The following is an 18,441-nucleotide window of genomic DNA, read 5'->3' as shown; positions in this document are numbered from 1 at the left end:
AAAATGATCTTGAGAGATCTGGTCCATAAAATTTTTTTAACTTTCTTTTTTTGACTATATAACAAGTAAATCTCTTACAGCAAAGGGCTTTAAAAACCAATTTCTTCCAATTTGTGCACAAGTGATAACATAGTTTCAGAATTCAAATTCAATTAAAAAGATGACAATATTTGTAACGATTAACATCTGAACACTTACCAACTGCTATGCATAAAACTGAGCACTCTAAATACATTATTTAATTTGCACAATTCTTGAGTATGAGGTAGGTATTGTTAAAATGCTCATTTTTCAGAAGATGAAACTGCCACTTAAGAAGTAAATAAATTACCAAAAGTGATTTGGTACTACATTGGGAGCTGGGATCTGAATGCGGGTATAGAGGTCACACTGACTTTCCCCAGCAGAACATCTGTCTAGACTTTCAGTTGCTCACTGGCTCATGCTGGAGATCGCGTCACTGCAGGCAAACAGTGGTCGGTGTCCGTGATGGAAGTATCATGAGGCATTCTGTGCATTCATACTGATAGAACACTAACTCTAGATAATTACAGACTTTTAAAAATGTACACTGGGAACATATTTTTTTAAGGTATCGATATACATTATGAAAGTTTTCACATGAGCAACACTGTAGTTATAGCATTCACCCATATTATCAAGTCTCCCCTCACCCCACTGCAGTCACTGTCCATCAGCATAGTAAGGTGTTAAGAGTCACTACTTGTCTTCTCCATGCTGTACAGTTTCCCCATGACCTATGTATACTGTGATCGCTAATTAGTGCCCCTTAATCCTTCTCCCTCCCTCTCAACCCACCCTCCCTAATCCCTCTCCTTCGATAAGCGCTAGTCCTTTCTTCCAAGTCTGTGAGACTGCTGTGAGTTTTGTTCCTTCAGTTTTGCTTTGTCATTATACTCCACAAAGGAGTGAAATCATTTACTACATGTCTTACTCCACCTGGCTTATTTTACCATGCATAATACCCTCTAGCTTCATCCATGTGTTGCAAATGGTAGGATTTGTTTTCTTCTTATGGTTTAATAATATTCCATTGTGTGTATGTACCACATCTCCTTTATCCATTCATCTACTGATGGACACTTAGGTTGCTTCCGTATCTTTGCTATTATAAAGAGTGCTGTGATAAACATAGGGGTGCATATGTCTTTTTGAATCAGGGATCATTTTCTTTGGGTAAATTTCTAGGCGTGGAATTACTGGGTCAAATGCTGTTTCTAATTTTAGTTTTTTGAGGAACCTCCATATTGCTTTCCATAATGGTTGAACCAATTTACATTCCACCAATAGCACAGGAGGGTTCCCCTTTCTCCACGTCCTTGCCAGCATTTGTTGTTGCTTGTTCTTTGGATGCTGGCCATCCTAACTGGTGTGAGGTGGTATCTCATCGTGGTTTTAATTTGCATTTCCCTGATGATTAGTGATGTGGAGCATCTTTTCATGTGCCTGTTGGCCACCTGAATTTCTTTGAAATTCAGTGTTTGGATCCCCTGGACCATTTTTTAATCAGGTTAATTGCTTTTTGGGTATTGAAGTGTGTGAGCTCTTTATATATTTTGGGCATTAACCCCTTATCAGATATGTCATTTACAAATATATTCTCCCATACTGTAGGATGCCTTTTTGTTCTGATGGTGTCCTTTGCTGTACAGCAACTTTTTAGTTTGATGTAGTCCCACTTACTCACTTTTGGTTTTGTTTCCCTTGCCCAAGAAGTGTTCAGGAAAAAGTTGTTCATATTTATATTCAAGAGATTTTTGCCTAAGTTTGTTTTCTTCTGTGAGTTTTAATGGTTTCATGACTTCAAGGCCTTTGATCCATTTCAAGTTTACTTTTCTATATGGAATTAGACAATAATCCAATTTCATTCTCTTACATGTAGCTGTCCATTTTTGCCAACACCAGTTGTTGAAGAGGCTGTCATTTCCCCATTGTATGTCCATGGCCCTTTTTTATATATTAATTGGCCATATATATGTGGGTTTATATCTGGGCTCTCTATTCTGTTCCATTGATCTATGGGTCTGTCTGTATTTGTGCCAGTACCGAATTGTGTTGATTACTGTGGCTTTTTAGTACAGCTTGAAGTTGGGGAGCATAATCCCCCCAGCTTTATTCTTCCTTCTCAGGATCACTTTGACTATTCGGGGTCTTTTGTGGTTCCATATGAATTTTAGAACTGTTTGTTCTGGTTCGCTGAAGAATGCTGTTGGCATTTTGATAGGGATTGCACTGAATCTGGATTGCTTTAGTCAGGATGGCCATTTTGTCAATATTGATTCTTTCTATCCATGAGCATAGGATGTATTTCCATTTATTGGTGTCTTCTTTAATTTCTCTCATGAGTGTCTTGTAGTTTTCAGGGTATAGGTCTTTCACTTCCTTGGTTAGGTTTATTCCTAGGTATTTTATTCCTTTTGATATAATTGGAATTGGAATTGATTTTCATGATTTCTCTTTCTGCTAGTTCATTGTTAGTATATAGGAATGCATTAATTTTGTGTCTTACCATTGTGCTGAATTCAGTTATTAGTACTAGTGGTTTTGGGGTGGACTTTTTAGGGCTTTTATGTACAATATATGTAATCTGCAAACAGTAACAGTTTTTCTTCCTTACCAATCTGGATACCTCTTATTTCTTTGTCTTGTCTGATTGCTGTGGTTAGGACCTCCAGTACTATGTTGAATAAAAGTGGTGAGAATGGGCACCCTTGTCTTGTTCATGATCTTAGAGGAAAAGCTTTCAGTTTTTTTTTTTTTTGTTAAGTATGTTGGCTATGGGTTTGTCATATATGGCCTTTACCCTCTATACCCATTTTGTTCAGTTTTTATCATGAATGCATGTTGAATTTTGTCGAATGTTTTTTCAGCATCTATGTAGATGATCATGTCATTTTTTTTCTGAGAGGGCATCTCTCATATTTATTGATCAAATGGTTGTTAACAACAATAAAATTCAATATAGGGGGGTCAATGCTCAATGTACAATCATTAATCCATCTCAAGCCTAATTCTCGTCAGTCTCCAATCTTCTGAAGCATAACGAACAAGTTCTTACATGGTGAACGAATTCTTACATAGTGAATAAGTTCTTACATGGTGAACAGTACAAGGGCAGTCATCACAGAAACTTTCGGTTTTGATCATGCATTATGAACTATAAACAATCAGGTCAAATATGAATATTCATTTGATTTTTATACTTGATTTATATGTTGATCCCACATTTCTCCCTTTATTATTATTATTTTTTTTATTTTTAATAAAATGCTGAAGTGGTAGGTAGATGCAAGATAAAGGTAGAAAACATAGTTTAGTGCTGTAAGAGGGCAAATGTAGATGATCAGGTGTGGGCCTGTAGACTATGTGTTAATCCAAGCTAGACAAGGACAGCAAAACATCCACGGATGCAGAAGATTTCTCTCAAAGCAGGGGTAGTGAGGTTCTGAGCCTCACCTCTGTTGATCCCCAAATTCTCACCTGATGGCCCCCCTGCGACTGTGCCTGTCTTAGGTTGTTCCTCCCTTGAGGAATCTTACCCGTCTCTGGCTAACCAGTCATCTTCCGGGGCCATACAGGGAAATGTAAAGTTGGCAAGTGAGAGAGAAGCAATATTGTTTGAAAAGGTTAGCTTTTTATTTCTTTGCAGATTTATGCCCTGTGGCTTCTATGCCCAGCACTTGTCTCGAGGTATCTTTACCACCTGGAGGAATTATGATACTCGGTAAATTCGATATGAGGCACGAATTCTATTTAAGGGTTGTAATTAGGGAGGAAGAAGAAAAGCTATAGAGGTAGCATATGGAAGAAAACAGATCATGTCATTTTTGTCCTTGTTTTTGTTGATGTGGTGGATGATGTTGATGGATTTTCTAATACTTTACCATCCTTGCATCCTTGGAATAAATCCCACTTGATCATGATGGATGATCCTTTTGATGAATTTTTGAAATCGGTTTACTAATATTTCGTTGAGAATTTTTGCATCTTTGTTCATCAGGGATTCAGGGATATTGGTCTGTAATTTTCTATTTTTCTGGTATCTTTGCCTGATTTTAGTATTAGAGTGATGCTGGCCTCATAGAATGAGTTTGGAAGTATTCCCTCCTCTTCTCGTTTTTTGGAAAACTTTAAGGAGGGTGGGTATTAGGTCTTCTCTAAATGTTAGATAAAATTCAGCAATGAAGCCATCTGGTCCAGAACTTTAGTTCTTAGATAGTTGTTTGATTACCAGTTCAATTTCATTGCTGGTAATTGGTCTGTTCAGGTTTTCTGTTTCTTCCTGGGTCAGTCTTGGAAGGTTGTATTTTTCTAGAAAGTGCCTGCCTCCACTGCCAGTTCCAGTGAGCTGAGCATGCAGGGAGGAGCCTCTCCTCTGCATTATGCCCCTGAGGCTGCCATAGGCGAGGCCTCCCTCTGGTTGTCCTGGTGTGCTGGCAGGGGCAGCAGGTGAGCATACCAGTGCCTGCCGGTATGAAGGAGCAGCAGGCTGTGTGCCGCAGTGGGGGCCCTTGGTGCTGCGTTGCCAGCCATGGGGATGGAGCACCTGAAGCTCCTGAAAGTTCCCAACCTGCTGGGCTGAGTGTGGGCACCTATTTTTTAAAAATCAAAGATACTCAGACATCATGTTGTACATAGTCTTAAAGAATAGTTTACTATACTGTATTTTGTGGAAAATAAATGTCAAAAAATACTTATTCTGCAGCTTTTACGAGAACATAACAAGGTTAAGAAACAAACAATTTAAAAGACCTATAATAGTAAGGGACCAACTTATTTGAGATAGCCTGAAGTTGTCCTTTTGAACTCTTTAAATTTTACATTTCAAATGTGGTACCACATTCTCAGAACAGAGTTATTGCTTGGTGTTATCATTTAAGTGGCCCACAGGGGACAGTTTGGTGTTAAGTTCTCATCGAACTACCACCACACTTCTCTTCCTTACCTGTTTGGTATGGTTGTCTACCATGCTAGATGAGTCATCAATAGCCAAACAGATCTGATACTGGCGTTTACTGGGTTTGGTCCTTCGAAGCCAAATCTTGTCTTTACGAAATTGACTAGCAATGTATGGAATGACCTTCCGCATGTTTAGCCGCTTCCCAGTTCGATAGTCTCCTCTATTAAATATATCCAAATGTGACAAACATTGTTAACAACTGCTCATCCTTTGAGAAGTCTTTTAAAGGATAAAATCAATAGTACCACCTCATAACTGACAATACCAAATAACCAGTCATCTGGCATGATGAAGTGTTACTGTCAGTTGAGGATTAAGGGCCAGGATCTTTTTGATCAACAACCAGAAAATGTATCATGTATGTAAGCAATGTAACTAGGTCATCCCAGAAAAGGTAAGGTACATTTTAAAAATTAGAAAAATGTTTGCACTGAATATTAAGTTTCAGATTTTCTTTTTTCTGTTCTAAAACTATCATTTTGGGCAAATCTTTGAGAAGACCGACATGACTAATACACAAGTGAGTAACAAACATGTAGGAAGTAAGTAGCAAGATAAGTAGCAAATATACCCAGAAGGCTCAGCCAACTTCCCATCAGATATTAACAGTTCAGAGAAACTGCACTCATAGCCAACTTACAAAGAAACTTCACAGTTATTAGAACACAAAAAAGGGGAAGGAACACCATACTGGAGCCTGTGCAGCAGAAAACATGACACTGAAGCAACACCATACGTGGCTAGGTGCTGAGATCAACAGAAAAGGCAACACTGCCACCTGTCCACTGAGGGCCACCTGTCCAGGGCACCGTGAGGGTATCCAGTGGGGAAGATGAGACTTACAAGACTTACTTCAGTTTGGCTGCCTGGGTAGGCTCTAAGATGAGGCGAAGCTGTTCACACAACTGCTGTGAAAGAGGCGCCGTTAAGGCCAGGTAACTCTGCCACATCTCAGCTGCAGCCTTTTCCTGTGACAGACCACAGCATGTAAGTCACCCTTAGAAAGTCAGAGCCAACCAAAGTCGTAACATCAGAAGGAAGGCTTGAAGCAAAGTAGTAGAAAACAACTCACATGGCCTTTCTCAACAGAGGCTAACTGAAAAGCCTGTCTTAGCAAGCTGCCATCTAATTTACTTGATTAAAACTGCCCCCCTCCTATCAAAACCACAGTCACCATCCCATGTGATAAAGAATGAAATAGCAAAACAGAACATACTGGAATTCCTAACCAAATCAGTGTCTTACTTCACCTATGAAGAGTGCAATCTAAGAGTATGAGCATCAGATCCAGCCACTCTGTGGGCTCCCAAGGTCATGTTTCTGAAGTCAAAGTGACAAGCACAAATCTCTCAAGTAACACACCCCAGAGTTTGCTTATTTCCTGGACACAAAGCTCCATGATTTTTCTGCCAACGATGGCAAAGCACTCAATACACATTTGTGGTGAGAACAATGGTAATAGATATAAACCAAAAGCATGTACATATAGACTAAACTTAAAATGTGAAGTCATTAAAAATGACATTTCTGGTTAATTCACACTGTCACACTGGATGAGCTGCCAGTACTCCGAGGAGCCTATTCTGAAGACCACACAGTGTCCTTCTGTCCCATTCTGACCACTGTCATGATCTATTACATCCATTACAGAGCAAGCAACAGAACTCAAAGGAATTACACATATTAGTCTCTGTCTGTTTTAATTAAACTACAGATCTAGTGGCAAAGCAGGCAGAAAACAAGGGATAAATTTAGGCTTCAGGATTTTAATTTATTCTCCATATACTCAGTCCCTTTTACAAAGGTGACTACAGCTAAGAACCTATTAAGTCTGCTGTGTCTTTAAAAATAAGAACCAAAATATTTGTGAAAAGACTGGTAACTTACTTCTTCTGGGTTTCCAGATTCATGTGGCTGCCATATTTCCAACTGTCTCTCCAGCTCCTGTCTTAGCTCACAGATATCTTTTAAAAAGGGCTAAAATAAAAAAAGCCACAGGTGAGAGGCAGCCAGGTGTGGATTCACCAACTCATTATCACTGGCTGCCTTCTTCCCTCCAGTTATGAACTCCAAGTACATAGCCTGAAATGCAAAACTTAAGCAGATTTAATAGCACAACAAGAAGCTGCCAGACGACTATTCTTCTGCTTCCCATTTCACAGACAAGGTGGATAAAGGTAACTTTAACATCTATAAATCTATCCCAGCAAAACAAAACTAAAAAACGCATGAAGCTATCAATAATGAAAATGTTAATTAATCTAGACTGTCATTAAGTCAAACGATTAGGGAAAACAGCAGAGTCAATCAGCTCTTCCTAAATGCAGGCATTAAGTCAATGATCCTTGCCTTACTTAACCATCATAAACTGTTCATTGTCCTCCAGGCTTCTCACATAAGGTGGACAGGAGAAGAGTAGATCTGAGAGCCAGACCCAAGGACCAGATGTCCCATCATGGCCTGGTCACAGCCCACCCACTGTGACCCTGGGACCAACTGCTGGAACAGTGCTACCTGCTTGGAGAACACCTGTCACACCAAGAAGCTGTGGTAAGGACCTGATACCCCAAAACAACCAGATGTTCTATAAAGTTCTAAAGACAAAGGTTTAAAAGCAGTTTTGATTATATTTTAGCAACTTATTAAAGCAACAATTTGTGAACATTTTAGTACCTGGAAAATCATGTCCACAAGGAACTGATGGGCTGTATGAATGGACGAATCTCGGCTCCTCTCTGGTTTCTCATTCTCTGTGTCCTTGTGGGATTTGTCTGTCCTGGGGTCTTGGTCTTCCTCTGTTTCGACAGTATGGGTCCCCATATCCATCTCATCAAAGCCTGTTTTCATACAAGGACATCGTTTTACTTAATATTAACACAAAGATCGAGCCTTCGCAGTTGCCTGCCCATCCTAACAATTACTCGCACATCACCCATCCACTCCCCAACTCATTTCCACATCCTGGTTCCATGTGCTCTTCCTTTTGAGGCACTCACTGCCAACTGACACTCCTCTAACTCCCCCTCGTCCCCACCTGATGGTGAAGGTGGCTGTTCTGGGCAGGGGGAACTGTGGGAGACTATAGTTTACCCTGATAAGCCTTATGATACTGGGTGATTCTTTACACTATGTACATGTGAAACTTTGGTAATAAAAACTAAAATAAAACCACAACTCTGTTTTATAGTTTAGGAAGTTAAGCCCCCAAAAAGATGAATGATTTCCCTCAACCTGCAAGGTGAGTAAGAGGTAAAGTCTGGATTAGCTCTTCAAAAGTCTAGCCGCAGAGTTATACCTTTCCCACTGTCATATAACAGCCAGGTAGTCAACAGTTCTAACACCCGGGAGAGGACAGGCCAGGAAGCAGAAGATAAAAACTTCTGAATCTGGCAGATTGTTTTGAATTGGCATTTACTCCACTGTGGATGAAGTTATTTTTTAACGTATAGGGTATGTGTTGTAAAAAATAGCTTTGTCAGCTGTGGGAGGAAACATATAAGTTTTGTTATGTTCTCACATGCATTTTCCCCATTCTATTTCTTTAAAGAATTTTACTGTATTTTATGCTAATATCTAACAGACATACCTCAGAGATATTGAGGGTTAGATTTCAGACCACTGCAATAAAGAAGTCAAATGAATTTTTAGGTTGCCCAGTACACATAAAAATTATGTTTATGCTATACTGTAGTCCATAGACACAGCATGATAGATATAGCATTATATCTTTAAAGAAAAGTTTATAGCATTAATTAAAAAATATTTTATTGCTAAAAAATGCTAACAATTCTGAGTTTTCAGAAAGTTGAACCTTTTTGTAGATGAGGGTCTTGCCTCGATGTTGATGGCTGCTGACTAATTAGGGTGGTGGTTGCTGAAGGCTGGGGTGGCTGTGGCAATTTCTTAAAATAAGACAACAGTGAAGTTTTGTCTCATCAGCTGACGCTTCCTTTCACTAATGACTTCTCTGAAGTAAGTGATGCTGTGTGATAGGATTTTACCAACAAGAGCTTCCTTCAAAACTGGAGCCAGTCCTCTCAAACCCTGCCACTGCTTTATCACCTCAACTTACTTAATATTCTAAAGCCTCTGTTGTCATTTCAACAATCTTCACATATTTTCACCAGGAATAGACTAGCTCAAGAAACCACTCTCTGCTCTTCCCTGAGAAGTAACTCATCGGGTTCAAGTTCTGTCATGGGGTTGCAGCAATTCAGTCTCCTCTTCAGTCTCCACTTCTCACTCTAGTTCTTCTTGCTGTTTCCACCACACCTGCAGCTACTTCTCAAGGATGTCTCGAATCCTTCTAAGTCATCCATGAGGGTTGGAATCCACTTCTTCCAAACTCCTGTTGACCTCAGTGCCCAGTGAGCACTGGTTTCAACTTCAAGTCACCAGCTGCACTGGCTTCTGACAAGGGAGTCCGCCTGTCCTTCAGAGCTTTGGAGCCAGACATTGACTTCTCCTCTCTATTTATGAAAGTCCTGGGTGGCACCTTCTTCCCATAGAGGGAAGGCTGTTTCATCTCCACTGAGAACCTGTTGCTACTATGTTGCACCCTCATGAAGTAACTTAGTGAGATCTTCTGGATAACTTGCTGCAGCTTCTCCATCAGCACCTGCTGCTTCACCTTGCACTTTATGTTATGGAGATGGATTCTTTCCTTAAACCTCATGATCCAACCTCTGCTGGCTTCCAACTATTCTCCTGCAGCTTCCTCACCTCTCTGAGCCTTCACAGAACTGAAGAGAATTAGGACCTTGCTCTGGATGAGGCTTTGGCTTAGGGGAATACTGTGGCTGGTTGATCTTCTGTCCAGACCACTAAAACTTTCTCCATGTCAGCAATAAGGCTGTTTCCCTTTCTTATCATTTGTGTGTGACTGAACTAGCATTTTAAGTTCCTTCAAGAACTTTTCCTTTTGCATCTACAACTTGATTGTTTGGCACAAGAGGCCTAGTTTCAGTGTACCTCAGCTTTCGACGTATCTTCCTCACTAAGTTTAACCATTTCTGGCTTTTGATTTAAAGTAAGAGACATGTAACTCTTCCTTTCGCCTGAACCCTGAGAGGTCACAGTGGGGTTAAGTGGCCTCATTTCAGTGTTGTTATCTCAGGGAACAGGGAGGCCCGAAGGGGAGGGAGAGAGACAGGGAAATGGCCAGTCAGAACACGTCTTCAGAGTAAGTTTACCACCTTCAATGCGCATGGGTTGTGGCCCTTGAAAACAGTTACAAGAGTAACACACAGATCACCACAACAAATGCAGTAATAATTAAAAAAGTTAAAATACAGTGAGAATTAATAAAATGTGACACAGAGACTTGAAATGAGCAACTGCTCTTGGAAAGATGGCACTGATAGCCTTGAAGGGCACTGCAAACCTTCCGTTTTTAAAAATGTAGTTTATTTGTGAAGCACAGTGAGTTATGCCTAGGTATTTTCATGTAACTGAAAACAATATTGCTCTAATAAAAAAGAATACACCTTCTCATCACAACTGAAGTAAATGTGCTATTCTCTTTTCTTCTACATATTTAAAAATTACTGATGGGATTTTGTCTGAAACTCGTCTCAGAAGTTTCCTTGAATGAGACTGTCCTGCAATACCACTCCTCCAACTTTCTCCTGCCCAGTGAAACGTACGGGAATTCTTTCAGGCAAAGGAGTCTAAGCCATGGTTAGGACGTTGGAAAGAACAGACCAGACTTGACTAGCACAAGAGAAGCGACTTCTCCACGTGAGGGAGCTTCACAGGGATCTGTTCACTCTAGAACTCACCTGGGCTTGTTGCGGTCCCCGACCTGACATCCTCTGGCTTCAGCTGCTCTGCGTCTACTGCTCTGAGCAACTTCTGCTCCTCTGTGTCCTCACTGATATCCTCCGTCTCCTCCTCTTTCTGATCCTCGCTGGCGTCTTGTGCAGACTGTCGCTGCTCCCTACTGGCGACGTCTGCCAATAAAGTATGCACACAAACACACACTCAGATGTGGGCTGCTGTCTGTCACTTGTAGCCTCCCAGACTCTAGTGCCTGTTCTGCCACTGACTGGCTATGTGGCCTGCCCTTGGGACCAGCTACATGGCTTGTCTGTGCCCAAGATGTCCTAATGGCCTACTGATGAAACTGCGTATTCTCTACTCCCGCCTCCCCAACCCAGAAGCTACAAGGATGTAACGTAAGTATATGCAACCATAGGAGTGAGATGTTTAGTTGGGTTTTTACTATTATGACCAGAGACTGACCAGAACAAACAGGCTGGACACAGGACTCAGAGCAGCTATGCAATTATCCCCCATTTTCAAGTTATAGAGAAATTAGTGATGAAGAGTATAACCCGGGATATAAGAAGACCAACATGAGGATCCCAACACTGGTCTTGGACAAGTTCTCAGACTTCTTTGGCTATAGTGTGCTCATCTATAAAATGATAGCCTGGCTCAGAAGATGACTGAAGGAATTCCACGATCATGCAGCAAAGGCTCAAACAGTGTCTGGCATAAAGTAAAATCTCAGTGCTTGGTAGTTCTTATTATTGATTTTGCTAAGAAGTAGGGACAGGGAGAGAGAGAAAGTAATCCATGGCAGAGCAAACGTTTTTGTAGCATCTGGAATGAAACACCGAGATCACCAAGAAAACCAGAAGGGGAGGCTGACCAATGACTGACTACTCCCTTCACACATGGAAGGTTTTTTTCTCCTCTTTTGGCTTATGGGGAAATCATTTATTTCAAGTACACAGCTCCTGTCATGGCAAGGAGCAACCTCAAGGTGACTATGAAAAAATATCCAGTACTAAGAAACCCTGAGATGAGCGCTGTGTTTGGATGCGGCCAACAGTTATCAAGGCTATTTAAGAGGCTTTTACTAGACCCAGAAACCCTGAACATTTGCACTTGACTATGGATACCTTTACACCAAAAACAAACTGTGAAAGAGTGATTTCCGTTCCCTCCTAAGAAGAATTTATAACAACACCTGGGCGGCACAGTCATACAGCCAAGTTCTCACAGCTCGGTGAGCAAAGGAGGAGCCGTCCCTGCACCATACCATAGGTCTGGGCATCGTAAGGGCCACTGCCTTGTTTAATGTGCTCAAATGCATCTGCACACTCCACCGGAGCCTGAGGCAGAGCTGGCGCCCGCTCGGGGTGGCTGTCCATATCCACGGTCCTCAGCCGCTTGTGCACATGCTCACTGCGATCACCCATGGAGCGTTCGTTGTCAGCCTGTCCAGGTTTCCTCTTAAAACTCTGTGGGAAATACAGAAAATTCATCGGAGCCTTTTCTGTAATGGCAAAAAGACTAAAAATAACCATAATGGCCATCCATAGGGGGCTGGTTAAGTACATTAGATATAAAAGAACGGAAGCAATGAAGCTGTCAACAAGAATGGGAAGATCTCTGTATACACATACAGGACAATCGCTATGCTATACTCTTGTATCCAAAATAAAGGCACAGAAGCACAGAAGACACACATAAGAACATACACACATTCATCCATACATCTGTTACAAATGGAGAAAATATCTCAATGAAGACAAAAACTAATAGCACCAATTTGTTCTGGGGATGGTCCCTCAGGTGGCTTGAGGACAGGAATAGGATGGAAACTTTTCAGGGACTGGTTTTTCTGTATTAATTCTGCATTATGTGCATGACTTACATTCCCCCATTAAAAAAAAACCTGATTATTAAAACACAGAACCACAGACAGTGAAAAAAGCAAGACTGGTTGGTGCTGAGCACACAACACTGGTTCTTAGGCTATGTAACAGCAACAGGGTGTGTGCATCCCCCCGACACCCACAGGGAAGATGCCCCAGGTTCCAGTGGGAATCCCCCTAGGGTCCTGGCCTGCTCACCAAGGCTGCCATTGTGTCTGATGGGACAGCAAAGGCTTGGAATGTGGCTTTATGTTTTTAACCACTATGTTTAGAACATCTTTTTTACATGCAGCCTTCACCTAAGTTTAGTTGAGAAGCAAGAGACCTGTGTTTTTTTCCTGGTCTGTTTCTGGGAAGCCAGCCGGGCGATGAAGATGGATTCATGGCCTTCTGCCTGGTTTGCGTCTGCAGCTCCACTCCCCTGTTCCTATGAAATTCAAGCCGTGAGAAGATAAGAGAGAGGACACCACACAAGTGCCTGGCTGCTGTGCTGCACAGCACACAACTTCCCTCACTACCGTCCTGTCAGGGCCATACAACCCCACCTTCCCGCTGCTCTGGAATGCACCCATGACTGACGTCTGGCCTGTGGGCAGAACAGAACACCCAGACGCGGATCTGTTACCCTCCCAGTGACCTCGCTTTGCAAGACTAATTTAAGTCCTTGCCACATGAACAATGGCTTACTCTGAAGGCAGGACAGACCCTGATTAGAAACCAGGTTTCATCATTAAATAGCTGTGTGCACTGTTGGGACTGTCATGTAACTTTACTGAGGCTCATTTAACTCAAATGTAAAGTAGAGAAAATAATAATAGTATTAACAGGTATTTTACAGGACTATTGTGAGGAGTTGCTGGAATAATGAAAGTGCTTACACCTGTGTAATGCTGCTCAATAAATGGGGTGGAGTGGGTATAAGAATGTAACAGTTGTTATTAATGGTGAGAAAAAAGGGCTCACAGAGGCTAAAGAAGTGGTTGGAGTCACCACCGTAAGAAGCAGGTCCTCTGACTTTAAGGGCTCTTTCCATGGCATGCCAACAGCCCGAACTGTGGTTTTATACAGAACGTATCACCCCAGGTCAAGGAATGAATAAGTGCTTTGGCTTTTAAATTAAAACACTCAGAAGTGACTAGCAATGGAAAGGGAAGCACTACTAGAGATTTATTACTGAATGAAGTCCAAATTCAAACTTTTTTTCCTTTGGGAGCCCTGATTCTCCCACGGAAAACTATGAATCTAATAACTTTTTCTCATTAAGAATATCTGAGTGTAGTAAATATTCTGGGGTTTGTTGTGAGAGGTATATAAAAATAGGTACATGTCTCAAAGAATGGGACATGATCTTTTAGATGTCAACAATATCAAGAAAACATCACATATAAAACAACTAATGCTAAATAGAACATGACTTCAGCCAGGGAAGAGACCGTCCTGGAGGCAGCTGACAGAGATGACAAGGGCCTATTACCTCCTTTCCGGGCTCCTTCTCAGGTGCAGCCCCAGCCAGCTCCAAGGCCTGGGTGCTTTGCAAGCTCTCCAGCCCAGTCTGCCCACAGGAGTCATGCTCTGTCCTCTCTGCAGCTTCTGGCCCCTGATCGTCTGTGTCAGAGGTCTCCCCTTCTTCTTTCTCTTGCTTCTGCAGAAAAATCAAACACATTGTTAAATGGGGGAAGAACATGAGGTTGGGGCCCCTGCAGCAAGCAGGCACCCCATTCCTCACCACAGGGAGTCTGCAGAGAAGCTATCAACCAGAGAGGGTCTTAAAACAGAAACTTAAAGCTGCTTGGCAGTGCCACCTGGTGATGGAGCAGTAGTCTAAAAGACAGTCTACTGCAGTAGTAATTTCTCCTCCCCATTATTATTAATATAAGCCAGACCCCCCGTAATACCTGGGGCTGGAGACCTTGGTCCGCAGGGATGCCCTTCTCTGCACTTTCCTCACTGGCTTCCTCATCCTGGTCCTCCAGAGACTGCTGCTCCTCCTCTGAGTTTTCTTCAGGTTCAGCAGCATCTGTGTCTTGATCATCGGCTCCTGTGTCCATCTCTTCCTCCCCCGCCACCCTGTCTTCTTCACTGGGGCCCTCCTCAGGCTCATGCTGGCTCTGCCCTTCACTGTGGTCAGCCTCAGTCTCTTCATTTATTTCCTCAGCTTCATGACCTGCTTCGTTGGCATCCATGGGTTTTTCTTTAATGTCCAAAGGATTCTCTTCTGGATAGATAAAGCAAAAAACAAAAGAACACAAAATTAAAAACAACAACAATACGATTTCTGAAGATGGGATGGAGTTACACAAATATTTTGTTCTATTATTCTCAAATCAGGAGTTGGCAAACTATGGCCCATGGACCAAATCTGGCTGACATGTTCTGTAAACAAAGTTTTATTGGCACACAGCCACATCTACTTATTTACCTACATGTTTACCCCATCTGTCCTATAGCCTATGGCTGCTTTTACACTACTCAACAGCAGAACTGAGCATCTGCAACCTCTGTTGCTGCTTATGACCTGCCAAACCTGATATATTTATTATCTGACCCTTTACAGAGAAAGTTTACCTACTCTGCTCTAAACCATACTTTTATATTACAGACAATTGCTTAGATGGTACATTTCATTAAAAAATTCACTGAAAAAATCATAAAAGCCACACAAGAGAGAGATTTTAGACAAAGATAAGAAATGACATTATTGGGAATAAATGGTAGGTATCATTATCATACACAGAAAATAAAACATAAATTCAAACAGAAACAGTCCTACTTGACAAAGTTTTCTTAAAAGAGCTTTTCTATACTTTGGACACCTCAGAAATCACAATTACTTGGTTAGCAAAGTCACAAATACTTTGTTAGCAAACTAATTAAAATAACTCCTCCTTAGTTTATATACACAGTAGCTTAATGTAAGCCTGGATGTTTTTCTAAGCATGAACAACTTATTACATTCTCAGTGGATTTTAATTGTCTTAATTTTATGCTTACTTGGTTGTTGAATTTAAGGTTGAAATCCAATTCCAAAATTATATGGTAATGAAATGGCCTCAGGAGCAACACCTAATACTATGTTTAAAAATTAAATGAGAGATTCACAGAGTGAAGAATATTATGAGTGCAAGGAAACCCTCCTTAACTAAATTACTCTGGTTAATTAGCTAAGTTTGCACATTTTTTTTTAATTCCTAAGTACTTTAAACATAAAAAATGCATTTAAAAATTATGAGAGCCATATATCCATCTCTTGGGTTTAACAGATATTAACATTTTGCCATATTTGTATCAAACTTCTATTTCTTGTTTTCAAGAAATAAATGGTCTGGAGGGCTTCATCCTTCCTCCTGCCTCAGCGCAGGCCACCACAACAGGAAGTTTTCACTACTTTTTATGTTCCATACATTCGAGGTATCCATAAACATTATATAATATTATTTCTTTCATTGAATTTTTAAAGAAAGGATACCTCTTGCTTATCCTTTTGTAACTTGCTTTTATTATTTTTGTTCCAGTAGAGTGCTTTAAAAAAGTTTTTTTTTAAGTAGCTTTTCTAAATAAGTTACTGAAAGATTATAAAGCAGAGTGAGGCTACCTCATTTGTTAACCACCATGATGGGGGCTCTCTATTACAGGGGTCCCTCCTACACAACGCTTCCAATACCAGATAAAATTTCCTAGGGGAGTTGCTATGGTTGAACAATGGGTGACAGAAGCACTAGATTACTGTCTGTGCCATGTGATTTCTCTTGGGATTATTCCATTTCATTCCCGATTATGATTTCATAATCAGACTAAACACAACATAAGCACAACAATCAATAACTGAAACAATCATTTCCCCTACAAAAGCTGTAAGTGGGCACTGCACGCAGGCTGGGGTTGCCCACACTGCACGTGAGTGGGGCCCATGGTGGCTGAGGAGGATGAGCCGTGTGAGACGAAGCGCCACTGGGGCCAGAGGTGACAGTACTGACAGAGCACTGCGGCTTTACAGGCTTCAGGTCTACCCGGAAGAGAAACACCACCAAGAGACAGCAGACAGTTTCCTCTAACTGGAACTGAGCTGACCAGACATGACTTTTGATCTGGCAATGACATCAGCCTGAAAACAATCGCTTTCTGGTTACTGCTCATTTTGGATGAGTTCCAACTAGTCTTTTTAGGTTTTGAAAGACACACCTTCTCCTTCTTCATGGTCTGTGTCCTCATCACCATTCTTGTCTTCACTGTCTAGGTTCAAATCATCTGGAAGGTCCAAGGCCTCAGGTTCTGGCAATGTTTCCTGATTTCCATGGTAAGGGTCCACCTCATTCTCATCATATTCCCTCTTTGGACAATGGACACAATAAGGGGGAAAAAAAAATATATATATATATGTATGAATAACTTTTTAAAAAAAGTAGCATTCGCATATAATTAGCTCTAAATAGTTATGCTAACATAATATAATCTCTTCCCTAAAATCACCAGTGCACATTAGAAGTTTACTGGTATCTTCAGAATTTTCATGTTGTAATTTCAAATTTCACTTTCTGTGCAAGTTCTCCACATGTATGAGGTACTGGGTGACTTAATCTCCAAGAAGAAAACTGAAGTTGATGAGAAGAAATATAGAAAAAGACTAAAGGGTTTGGCTTGCAACTACAGTATGAACCCAAATAGCATGAAGATTATCTCACAGGTAACCAATATATATAGTTAGATATTTTATGGCCTGTTAAGAGATTCTCTTACACGTTTTTTACGAGGAAATGGGAAAACATTTGATGAACAGGAAAAAAAGTCTTGCACAGGGCACACAGGGCCCTGACCTTGAGTCAGGAGAGTGAGTCAATTTTGAATCCTCATTACCTCATCTGTTTGTTCATTAATTTTGTCTTGGCCTTGTCCATCATCATCAGCTTCTGGTTCTTCCTTTTTTTCCTTCTTATCTTGCTGATTTTTATCTCTGTTTGACTTCCCACCATCCAAGTTGTCATCTTTAGCAACAAGTCCACAATCTTCCTAAACACCAGAAGAAGAAAAAAGAACAAAATCATCACTTTCAGCATAAGAAACCGTTTTCACAAATAACTCTGATCTTCAAAGTTGAATGAAAGAAAGAAAGAGAAACGAAACCATTCACACAGGTTGACACTGCCCTTAGCTCTTGGACACATGCCATTTCGCCTGTTAGGCTGACCCCTTGGAAATACCTAGCTGACAGGGTGCCATCCATGACCGGGCGAGCAAAGCGTGGGCCTGCCGGAGAGCAGGAGGAACAGCAGCTGCAGGAGCAGCTGACAGTCACACTAGGCTGCTGAACGGTCTCACCCAGCCCCGCAGTTCTCCTAGGCAGGAAGCTGGAGGAGGCCAATGGCCAGTAGCAGAATGAGAGCATCTGCACTGACCTCCCTGCTCCATAACACATGGGACAGCTCAGGTCAGGCTACTCTTTAGGTCTTAAGTCAGTAAGGTAGGTGGGAGAGAAAAAAAGAAAAAAAGAGATGGAAGATAAAGAAAAACAAGAAAAGGCAGAGCAGTGAATGACAGGGAGTGGTAGTGGTGTCTCAACCTGGGGACTACAGGATGGGGGAATCTTTCAATTACCTCGTCCATTCCTGGTCCTGTTTCTTCAGTCTTACTGTCTTCTTCCTCCTCATCTTCCTCCTCATCGTCATCACCCCAAAGCCTCTCGTCTAGTTTGTCAGCTTCCTCACCGTGCAGATCGCCCATCTGTTTATCCAGGTCTCCACCCTCACTATCTGATTTGTCATCCTCCTCTTCTGAAAGGGAAGCACTGAACTTAGTTCG

The 18,441-nt window shown here is 41.4% G+C and overlaps 1 protein-coding gene and 1 long non-coding RNA gene across 10 annotated transcripts in view; one reads left to right on the top strand and one right to left on the bottom strand.

Annotated features, from left to right (window-relative positions):
• Nucleotides 1–18,441, bottom strand: part of MDN1 (midasin AAA ATPase 1) — a 163,983-nt gene that overhangs the window by 4,929 nt on the left and 140,613 nt on the right. For 2 of the 4 annotated variants that reach the window (XM_073220970.1, XM_073220971.1), the window contains exons 86-97: nucleotides 18,238–18,413; nucleotides 17,500–17,652; nucleotides 16,828–16,975; nucleotides 14,544–14,863; nucleotides 14,123–14,290; nucleotides 12,974–13,075; nucleotides 12,030–12,231; nucleotides 10,762–10,932; nucleotides 7,655–7,818; nucleotides 6,869–6,958; nucleotides 5,834–5,949; nucleotides 4,967–5,141 (exon numbers count right to left, since the gene is read on the bottom strand). In XM_073220970.1, coding sequence (XP_073077071.1) covers nucleotides 4,967–5,141; nucleotides 5,834–5,949; nucleotides 6,869–6,958; nucleotides 7,655–7,818; nucleotides 10,762–10,932; nucleotides 12,030–12,231; nucleotides 12,974–13,075; nucleotides 14,123–14,290; nucleotides 14,544–14,863; nucleotides 16,828–16,975; nucleotides 17,500–17,652; nucleotides 18,238–18,413 — 1,985 coding nt within the window. Of the gene's footprint in view, nucleotides 1–4,966; nucleotides 5,142–5,824; nucleotides 5,950–6,868; nucleotides 6,959–7,654; nucleotides 7,819–10,761; nucleotides 10,933–12,029; nucleotides 12,232–12,947; nucleotides 13,076–14,122; nucleotides 14,291–14,543; nucleotides 14,864–16,827; nucleotides 16,976–17,499; nucleotides 17,653–18,237; nucleotides 18,414–18,441 lie in introns of those variants that run through there. The other 2 variants (XM_073220972.1, XR_012124763.1) reach the window with 2 other exon arrangements.
• Nucleotides 1–18,441, top strand: part of LOC140845851 (uncharacterized) — a 41,054-nt gene that overhangs the window by 7,994 nt on the left and 14,619 nt on the right. For 3 of the 6 annotated variants that reach the window (XR_012124768.1, XR_012124769.1, XR_012124764.1), the window contains exons 2-3: nucleotides 7,368–7,531; nucleotides 16,883–16,942. This is a non-coding gene — a long non-coding RNA (uncharacterized lncRNA). Of the gene's footprint in view, nucleotides 1–7,367; nucleotides 7,532–16,882; nucleotides 16,943–17,189; nucleotides 17,494–18,441 lie in introns of those variants that run through there. The other 3 variants (XR_012124766.1, XR_012124767.1, XR_012124765.1) reach the window with 2 other exon arrangements.

The sequence above is a fragment of the Manis javanica genome, chromosome 13 (genome assembly GCF_040802235.1).
Source record: "Manis javanica isolate MJ-LG chromosome 13, MJ_LKY, whole genome shotgun sequence".
Classification (NCBI taxonomy): domain Eukaryota; kingdom Metazoa; phylum Chordata; class Mammalia; order Pholidota; family Manidae; genus Manis; species Manis javanica.
Note: the sequence above shows the minus strand (reverse complement) of the source record. Positions and strands in the feature narration are given on the sequence as shown.